Here is a 10,649-nt window from a genome sequence, read left to right on the forward strand (position 1 = left end):
TTGAAACAACGTAAAAGTTTTACTGTCACTTTTGATTATTTTTAATGCTTGCTGAATAAAAGGATTCATTTCTTCTTAATGACTTAATTAAGCGCTGGCCGCAAACTTTTGAACAGTAGCTATAAAAGCTATCTTTCCAAAAGTTAATCAGGTTTTGTCAACTGAGAATCAGAGAATTGTTTTCATTGAGCTGTTGGAAGCTGAAGTGAAGGTTTGGCGCACCGGTTCCTTTCCTCCCATCGCATGCATCCAGAATCTGTGGTCATCTTCTGAGAGTGCCTGGACCGTCAGTACTGTGATCGGTCTAGAAAAACAAACAACCACACAACATACAAAATAAAACTCAACTCAAATTAACTTTTTTATTGTGGATTGCTGGTCTTATTGTGCACGATTTGTGTTTGAACATCTACGTAATGGTTTTATCAATATGTATCACCAGTGAAGCGTCTTTCCATTTCCTGTTTCTATTATTTTAAGGTTATGCCTCTGCATCAGACAAGAGTTGTTTTGTGGGCACATGATTTGAGGTGTATGAGTTAATAAAGTGAATAAGAGAGTCTCCAACAGGAGTAATGCACACATGCATACATATACATAACGTATTTCTAAGGTGCCTATTAAGTGTTTAATCAATTCCAAATAGCTAAAATCACATCCCAGCCTATATTTTCTCATTTTCACTTGGAAATACATTAGATTTTAGAAGTCAAATTCATATTCACATTGCGACTGATTCATCTCCTAATTTGGTAACATTCTGATGTGCTGATGTACCACTGAAAAGATTCCACTAAGCAGCCTCAAGATGAACATGATTAACGTTCATCATAACACTCTGCCCAGGTCAGCTTTGGCTTTGATTAATGAGGGTCCTTAGTGTAGCCTGGATGATCAAAATATTTGGATTTTCCTTACCCTCTGACGTATGAGATTCAGCGCCAATGAATCTCATTTGTCTCGCACTCTCATGTTAAACCCAGTAGTTTCAGAGGGGGTTTACATTTCTAGTGTTTTTCCTTTCTTGTTTAGCATCTAAAACGAAATTATCTAATAACAATCATAAAGGAATAATTAAGTGTGCTTCCTATTTTAAGCAAAAATCCACTTGAAGAATATCAGTTTACAGGTGAGTCAGAGTAAGTGACTAAAACGTGATTTTTTTTAACACTCATGTTGTGTTCCAGTCATTTTGACTGGAGATGATTTTCACAAAACACTAGTTATCATGTTATCATATTGTACTAAATCTTACTGACTTTGCCCCAAAAATTGATAGTTATTGTTCTTGGGGATTATTTCCCCACCCTGTTACACCTATGATGTTTCCAGTCAATTACGGGGGGGGGGGGATTTCCGGACACTTTTCCTTGATCCTATTTCACACACTGATCACCATCTCATACTCTATTGTTATTTTTAAATCAAAATAAAACTGATTTATTTTAATTAGCACAGGTTTTGTATTTCTTTTTGGCTGACTGACTGTAGGCCTCATTGATTCGAGCTTATGCATCTCAGACAAAAATATTAAATCCAAGATTTGGTGATAATATAGCATAATGAGTGATTCACAAGAAATGTTTGAAAGGTCGGCCATTTTTGACTGGGAACACAAAATTAGGAAAAGGATTGTCAGTAATAATCTTTAATTAAATGACCTGATTTCTTGTGAATCAGAAATGCATCATTACATTCATTCACGGTTACCATCACAGTTGGGGGTGCGTGTCCAACATACCGGTCTGTGATCTCTATGTCTAGGCAGAACCTCCTGTCAAGAGTGTCTGTGGTTTTGCGGATGCAAGACTTGATTGTAACAGAATCTGTCTCACCCTGAATGGATAAAGAACATTCTGTGAACAGCAGATCAGCTACACATTTATATTTTATGAACCATGCCATTATCATGACTAATGTGTCAAGTGTGATGATCATTTACAAGCTTCCCGCCTGATCTCTGGTCAAATGTCTTCATGTGTAGAATTTTCTGTTCTTTGACAAGCGTGCAATAGCGTTTCACCCAGCTGGAGCCGAAAGGAGGAGGTCCTGTGGAAACAGCAATAGCTATCAGCAATGCAACCAGTGGAGCACAGGACACATGACATGACAGTCAGTAAAAGATAATAGGCACCCCAGTGTTACATCATAAAATGTATCTTGCGTACGTTTCTCCTGTACGTAAAGATAGCCCTCACTGCTGATGGGGCTGGTCTGTCTGTATTCCTGTGGCGACTCTTTGATTCTCTTCATTAACTCGTACACCTCAGAGCGTGTGCCCTCAAAACGACTCCGTGTCTGAAAGCAGAGGCACAAACATAAAATAATAACAAAATCAACAATGATGATCTACAGATTCTGTAAGAGCCTGGTAACTGGGAATCCACTGAGATGAGTAACTTCCCAGTGCATTCTAAAAATCCCATCATGCTAATCTAAGACCCATGTTTTCAAGCTATACATCCTCAGAACTCTGACCCTGACCATCACAACTGATTTATAACTGATTAAAAACAAAACTCCAGTGGGGATATTGACGTGGTCCAATCAAATAGGACAGGGGAGGGAAGTCGGCTCTCAAACTTCCGACTTAGAAGTTAAACAATGGAAGGTCAATGCAAACAAAGGCCTTTAAGTTTCCCTTGGAAGCCTTGGTCCTCTCAAAAAGCTGCTGTATCCTGTCTCAGTAACTCTCTTTCCATGTCACTCTGCAGGCTAATAGTGTTAACCAGAAGACGACTGATAAATCTTGGGAGAATCACTGTAAAAATGTATCTATAGCTGTTTAATGTACTTGGCAAACAAGTATTTGATAGTTGTTGGAAATATGCATTGAAAAATGTTGAAACAAAATGGAATATATATTTCATAAATCATTTAAAAATAGATCTAAAGTTTTGTTTTAAAGTCAAAAACATTATTACATTTTTACTTACATTTTGAATATTGATTTGAAGGGCTTTTTTATAATGGTCAAAGTCTTTGGCCAACTCGTATCCCTGATGATAGAAAGTAAATACAGTCTGAAAGAACGCCAGCATCTGTACGAGAGAGAGGGAGAAGAAGGGAATTCGAGAAATGAAAAAATGACAACTAATATTCTTCGGGACGGGCATTCTCGAGTTTATATAATCAGTCGTAATGTCTAAATCTCTATCCGTTATCCAATTCAAAGCAAAAAAGAGTTTCACGTAGAAAGTCATACAGGTGTCCATAAACTGGGACAGTCAATGTAAATATCAGGTAAATATTTGCTTAAGATTCCATATAAAGGATACTAATCTGCTTATGCAATCTATCAAATTGTGTGTGCACAAAGTGAATTAATTAGTAAGAATAATTGCTCCACTTGTAAATGGTTTGGACACACCTATATTTATATGAGGATTTTGTATGTGGTAACTGAACCAAATGTAACCATGCTGCACCTACAGCCCTCACTAAATATTCTACTTCATTTAATAATTTGATATAAGGTAGGCCTACAGCTCAAAAGCTTGGGGTCAAGGTTTTATTTATTTATTTTTTTTTAAAGAAATTAATACTTTTATTCAGCAAGGACACATTAAACTGATTAAAAGTGACAGTAACGACTTTCACATTTAAAAAGTTTAGGTAACACTTTACTTTAAGCCTTTATGTATAATGCATTATAAATGTATTCATAATGTACATTGTAATGCATTATATCTTTTCATAAATAATTGTAAACAAATTTAAAATGCATTATAATATTTGTAGAGTTGTTTTCCATGCGTTTTAATGCAACCTACAGCCCTCACTAAATATTCTACTTCATTTAATAATTTGATATAAGGTAGGCCTACAGCTCAAAAGCTTGGGGTCAAGGTTTTATTTTTTTTTATTTTTTTTAAGAAATTAATACTTTTATTCAGCAAGGACACATTAAACTGATTAAAAGTGACAGTAACGACTTTCACATTTAAAAAGTTTAGGTAACACTTTACTTTAAGCCTTTATGTATAATGCATTATAAATGTATTCATAATGTACATTGTAATGCATTATATCTTTTCATAAATAATTGTAAACAAATTTAAAATGCATTATAATATTTGTAGAGTTGTTTTCCATGCGTTTTAATGCATCATACTTTTTTTAAAGGTGGAACAACAAATATTATAATTATTATAATGTATGCAGTTACAATTATTCACGAGATCATACAATGCATTATAGGGTGCATTTCAAGGCATAATTGATGCATTTAAAACTACTTTTATAATGCATCATATATAAAGGCTATACGACAAGTAAAGTGTTACCAAAGTTTCTATATCATACAAAAGTTGTTTATATTCATCAAATAATCCTAAAAAAATGTTTCATGGTTTCCACAAAAATACTTAGCATCACATCTGTTTCCAACACTGATAACGATAAGAAATGTTGACCATGTGACACTGAAGACTGGAGTAATGGCTGCTGAAAATTCAGCTTTGCCCTGACAAATATATTACTGTCATAGGAATTTAAATTGTGATAATATTTAACAGTATTTTGGTCAAATAAATGCAACCTTGGTAAGCATAAAAGACTTTCACAGACTTTAAAAAAAAAATCTTACCAACCCCAAACTTTCAAATGGTACTGTATATATGGTTACGGTTGACAATATTTTTATGATTTAACTTATCTGTATGTACATAGTGTCCAGTTATCATTTTATAAGTAAAGAAATTCTTATTTTTTTAAATCAGTTTTGCATAATATTTGCCTACAACATGCCAAAGAGATAGTATTATTTCTTTCCGAACATAGCCCTTATTTTTGCTATTTTGTTTGGTGCTGCTAGTGTTGCAGAAATTACACACAACAACTTGAATACTTATGAAATAGTGTATATGTACACACAGAAATTTATTTTTGTAACATTTATTCTGGTGAAGCTGCATTGAGAGTGAATTTCAGTAAATGTGTTTCCTTTCTTTTTTTTTGTGATAAGTGACAGCATATCAGATGCTGTCGACAGGCAAACAAGACAGCAAACAATGGTGAAATGAATCAAGTTGAATGACAATCTGGACAAAAGGTAATGCACTCACAGGCTCGACACACTCAAACTTCTTCCTCTCTTGTATCTCCTGCAGCTTGCAAACATACTCCAGAGACGACTCCTGAAAGTGCTGCCTCATCGCTTCCACCGACATGTCTGCCTGAAAGACAGACAGCATGAAAAAAGCACTGTAACACTTGAGATGAAAAGGTCCAAGAAAACAGGGAGAGAAATCATCACATAATAGTTAAAAGTGACTGGGTTGTGAAATGGGTTTTTCAAAAAGCTGTCTGTATTTTTCCTGTGTTTACCTGACCGTGTGTTGCCTGCCTTTACAATATAGAGGGCCTTATTCTGAAAATGGAATATTTGAAAACCAAGAAACAACTTGGACAATGCAGCTGTGTAAAGGTTTGTCTGAATGTAAACAGTACTAAACACTAACTACTGTAATATAGTTATTAGCAATGTTCCCTCTAAGCGGCCGCGCACTTCTTGCACCGCGGCCGCGTAGAAGAAATAATGTGACGTAATGTTCAATATGGCGGCCATGATTGTTTTCACTCCGAAGTACCTTTTGGAGGGCGATATATCCTGTTTGGAACGCACCGTGAGTCACTGTAGAAACCAAATATTTTAATGGTTACGGATGACATAGCTCAAATCGAGAGCCAATGCAAACGCAATGATGTGAAATAAAATGTCATCATGTATTAAAGAAGAGTGGCTTGATTAAGTGCTGGAAATAGCGGATGATGGACACAGAACGGTAACAAAACTCAGAGACATTTACAGTCACACACAGGTGTATTGTGCAAACTGTACTTCATAGGGATGTTTAGATAGCTATAGAAGAATCCCTATATTATACACCTAATAAATAATTGACCTTGTTTTTTAATGGAGTCTCTTATGCTCATCAAGGATGTATTTATTTGATCGAAAATACAGAAAAAAACTTAATATTGTGAAACATTTTTAGAATTTCTAATATTGGTTTCCTATTTTAATATATTTTAAAATATAATTTATTCTCGTGAACAGGGTTCCCACGCTTCTTGAAAGTACTTGAATTTCAGACATATGGATTCAAGGCCTGATACTTTTTTCTTTGATTCTTTGATTAATAAATAGTTAAAAAGAACAGCATTTATTCAAAACAGAAATCTTTTCTAAAAATATAAGGCTTTACTATCACTTTTTATCCATTTAACACATTCTTGCTGAATAAAAATATTAATTTCTTTAAAAAATACTGACTTTTGAATAGTAGTGTATATTGTAACACAAAATTTCTATTTTGAATAAACACTGTTCTTTTATTATATGGTCCCACTTTATATTAAGTGGCCTTAACAACTATGTACTTACTTAAAAATACCTGCATGTAATTACATATGTAATTAATTTCTGTAATTACTTCTCAGGTAACCTAAAATTTACATTATTTAGTCACGGGTCAAATTAAATACAAATAGCACATTAACGTTAAACGTTACACACTTTTTGTGTATGCGCGCTGTACAGGTCTGGTATGAAGAATGTTTTTGCTCAGGTGGCCGAAATGTCTGCCCAATAGAGAAAAGTTTGGTTTTTAGGTGTGCAAATACAGTTAAATACAGTATATCACACTGACATCTCTTGGCAACATTCCTTGGCGATCTCCATCATAAAATCTCACAGCTTTACAAAAAAAGACTTGAATTTAAATTAAACATTTCAATGTGAGAATGAATTCCTAAAGCTGTTGTTCTGTGCGTGTTAAGCGTTCTGGAGCGTATGGAAGACAGGAATAACTCAAATTTATGCAGCTGACATCCTGATAACCACAGTTTCTTGTAAACAAGAGAAATAGATGCCAACAGTGTAACCCAAATGGTGTTTGTAACATTAGCTAGTTCCTAATATAACATTACTTGATGGAGATATAATCATCAGATTTTTTTGTTTGTTTGTTTATTATCATTAAGCTCATGTTTTGTTTATTATCATTTAGCTCATGCATTAAACAGTGTGCCTTTTCTGGAGTTCACATGTAGGACAGGTGGGAGAGACTATTGTGGAGAGAGACAGCATAAACAAAACAAAACAAAACACTCATCCCTAAACGTATTTGGCTGCAGTGACATGTGAACATGGCCCATGATAACTTAAGTGTCTTATGAATTAGCGAATAACTGAGTAGTCCCTGGTGTTCTTCAACATTTCTAGGAATCATGCACACCAATCTGACTCAAAATAGCACAATGCTAAAACCACTGCCCTTGACCCAAACACACGTCATATGTGACCCTGGACCACAAAACCAGTCTTAAGTTGCTGGGGTATATTTGTAGCAATAGCCAAAAATACATTATATGGGTCAAATTTATTGATTTTTTTTTTCTGCCAAAAATCAATAGGACATTAAGTAAAGATCATGTTCCATGAAGATATTTAGTAAATTTCCTACTGTAAATATATCAAAACTTAATTTTTGATTAGTAATATGCATTGCTAAGAACTTCATTTGGACAACTTTAAAGGCGATTTTCTCAATATTTTATTTTTTTTGCACCCTCAGATTCCAGATATTCAAATAGTTGTATCTCGGCCAAATATTGTCCTATCCTAACAAACCATGCATCAATGGAAAGCTTATTTATTCAGCTTTCAGATGGTGTATAAATCTCAATTTCGAAAAATTGACCCTTATGACAAAACCTTATGGTTTTGTGGTCCAGGGTCACATATGGTCCGCAGTAAGAATGGCCCACCATAAAAATATCAACAGACTCTAGTGCTTTTTATGCTCAGTGTATACAACATACAGGCATGATGGGCATGCCATAAAAGGTTATGTTCCCCCCACATCACTGGATCAAGATTTAAGCAGGATAATACACTGCACTCTTTCACTTTCCCAGGCTTAGAGAGGACTTGGGTGTCTTTATAGAGGTCTTTATAAATCTGGTAGAAATAACAACAGACTTTAATATACAATACAATAAACAGTATTGTAAAGAATACGGCAAACCATTGACCTTAACGTATAAATCCTTTTTTTTTTTTTTTGAGATACAGAAGGAAATTACCATTTCTGAAAATAGTTTGCATTACACATCCATCTTGTGTGTGGGAAGAATGAAATGTGAAGTACCTCCTGTAATTGTGGCTCCTTCTTCTTTGCTGACATGTTCAAAAGTTTCTCTAGTGAGCTGTAGTACTTCTCAGTTTCCTTCTCGTACCTCTTTCTCTCTGCCTGAAGATAGCATGAGAACATATGAAATGGAGGAACTTACTATTTTTAATACATGGAACGAGAAGGAAGTTTGGTTTCAATAAATGTACAGTTTTCCATCTGTTAAATGCAAACATCGTAAATGTGAGAGATGACGGGTAGAGCTATGCTTTTACCTTTGCTGAGCCGAGATGCTCTTTCCGAAACCTTTCTAAAGGCTTCATCAGTGTCTCTGTGATGTTTCTCATCTGTGGAAAGAAAATTCATTGGATATAGGACATTTGATCATTTAATGTATTTTTTATCAAACATTACCAGTAACAGGATGATTTCCTTCAATCAAAACTTGCACAAACACATTCTGGGTTTTAACTGTAAATGCCAATAAAGGTGTCACCATTTCATCACCCGAGGCAAAACAGTTCATTTAGCCATCTGACATTTTGAAACAAGTATTCCCTAGAAATGAACGGACCAACACAGAAATGCAGGAAAAATATTTTAATGCTTTTGCACTCAATTCTTGCAAATATTTTGCACTTACTACAAAAAAAGGGTAACACTTTATTTTGATAGTCCACTTTAGACATTCTGTTAACTATAAGTAACTTTGCAACTACATGTCAACTAGCAGTCATTAGAATATTAGTAGACTGTCTGCTTAACTTTGATGGGCCATATACATACTGACTATACAAATTTTTGCAAGTATATGTCAACTTATTTGACTAACCCTAAACCTAACCTAAGTCTACTCTGAGAGTTAGTAGACAATTTTGTTGACATGTAGTTGCAAAGTTACTTATAGTTAACAGAATGTCTAAAGTGGACTATCAAAATAAAGTGTAACCAAAAAAAGTTTTGTATACACCAAGAAACTTACAAAATCATTTATTATACACCAGTCTGACTCAAAACAGCCCACTGCTAAAACCACTGCCCTTGACCCAAACACACAAATCATTTATCATATATTATTTCCATCACCAGTTTTGCGTTTGTCCACAACAGTTTTCTTGGGTTAACACAAAACATTTGTGAGAGATTGCTAAACTTGTGTGAGTGAATGCAAAGTTTTAAAGGGAAATGCAAAAATTTTGTGAGCAAATGCAAACACATTGAAATCCTTGCAGGGTCTTTGTACAATAGTATGAATGCAGATCTGCACAATTCGGTTATGTTGTTTTTTAAGTAAATTATTTTACTTTTGAAGTAAATGAACAAGCATCTTGAAGTTCAGGAACATGTTTCCAAATCTGCAGCAATAAACAACATTCTTTGAGAATTCAAAAGGAAGTAATCATTTTCTAAAGCCCATATTTTAACAAGAAGGCTTTCACAATGTTTATTATTATATAAAAACATATCTTTATAAATGAGGTAATGAAATAACAAAAGAAAGCCATTGCTTGAGTGTTAGTACTCAGAATGAGCACCACTGCTCTAGGATTACCCCGTCTTTCTGACCCTGTCAGGGCCTGTAGGCTCCACCTCTTCCACGCATGCCTTCAGTGTGCCGAGGGGCCACAACATCATTGGCCTGCTGCAGTGTCATGAACGGGTGGGGCTCAAATCTGAGCTCAAAACAACTGTCGGCTGTTGCACTTTGAGTCATGGCCAGGTCCTTCGGCTCTCTAATGCTGCATACTAAATAAATACTAACATGACCTACATGCAACATGAGCCCTTCCTACCTAGATGGCTAACCATGCATTAGACTAAAAAGTCCTCTCATACATTAAGAATGTACAAATCATGTGAAGGGATCTGTTACAGTAATAGGCAAAACTGATTTTTAATGCCTTTTTTAAGGAATTAAAAAACATTTTTACACTGTAAAAGCAATTTGCAAACTACAGATGAACTACAGATAAAATGGCTATTAGTCTTTGAAATATGAAGGACTTAAACCAGGTGCTATTGGATGTTCAACCAGAGGGTTTGAAAGTACAGTTCCTAAACAACTCATTTAAGGTGACATGACTCAACATAAGCAGCCGTCTTGTGTAATCACAGAGTCATTGAGACAGAGGACACAAATAACTGATGGCAATGTAACTCACTTCCTGTGGCTGTGACTCAAACAGTGCTGAAGCATTCAGGGACGAACAGATGACTGATGGTCACTTTATAAAGTATGTGTTGAACTCAATGTTAAGGCTGATTTTTGTGTTTGTGTTTTTCTCTGCATGCAAATGACCATGATTAAAAAAACACATATACATATACATATATATATATATTTATATTAGGGGTGGAACGATACATGTATTCGTACCGAACCGTCACGGTACGGACATCTCGGTTCGGTGCATGAGGCCTTACAACGAATACAGGCAATTCACCCCCAATCCAGAAGGGGGCGCCCGCAGCAATGCAACGCTGTTTGATAACCGGCCGCCAGCAGAAGAA

General features: G+C 35.1%; 1 protein-coding gene across 3 annotated transcripts in view; it reads right to left on the reverse strand.

Annotated features, from left to right (window-relative positions):
• The window catches only part of LOC107742542 (rho GTPase-activating protein 10-like), a 60,796-nt gene that overhangs the window by 29,691 nt on the left and 20,456 nt on the right, over nt 1-10,649 (reverse strand). For all 3 annotated transcript variants that reach the window (XM_016555555.1, XM_016555557.1, XM_016555556.1), the window contains exons 4-11: nt 8,414-8,485; nt 8,157-8,258; nt 5,067-5,177; nt 2,937-3,041; nt 2,169-2,298; nt 1,943-2,049; nt 1,742-1,836; nt 223-304 (exon numbers count right to left, since the gene is read on the reverse strand). In XM_016555555.1, coding sequence (XP_016411041.1) covers nt 223-304; nt 1,742-1,836; nt 1,943-2,049; nt 2,169-2,298; nt 2,937-3,041; nt 5,067-5,177; nt 8,157-8,258; nt 8,414-8,485 — 804 coding nt within the window. The remainder of the gene's footprint in view (nt 1-222; nt 305-1,741; nt 1,837-1,942; nt 2,050-2,168; nt 2,299-2,936; nt 3,042-5,066; nt 5,178-8,156; nt 8,259-8,413; nt 8,486-10,649) is intronic.

This window comes from Sinocyclocheilus rhinocerous, unplaced genomic scaffold, assembly GCF_001515625.1.
Source record: "Sinocyclocheilus rhinocerous isolate Xijiao unplaced genomic scaffold, SAMN03320098_v1.1 scaffold1158, whole genome shotgun sequence".
Taxonomy (NCBI): domain Eukaryota; kingdom Metazoa; phylum Chordata; class Actinopteri; order Cypriniformes; family Cyprinidae; genus Sinocyclocheilus; species Sinocyclocheilus rhinocerous.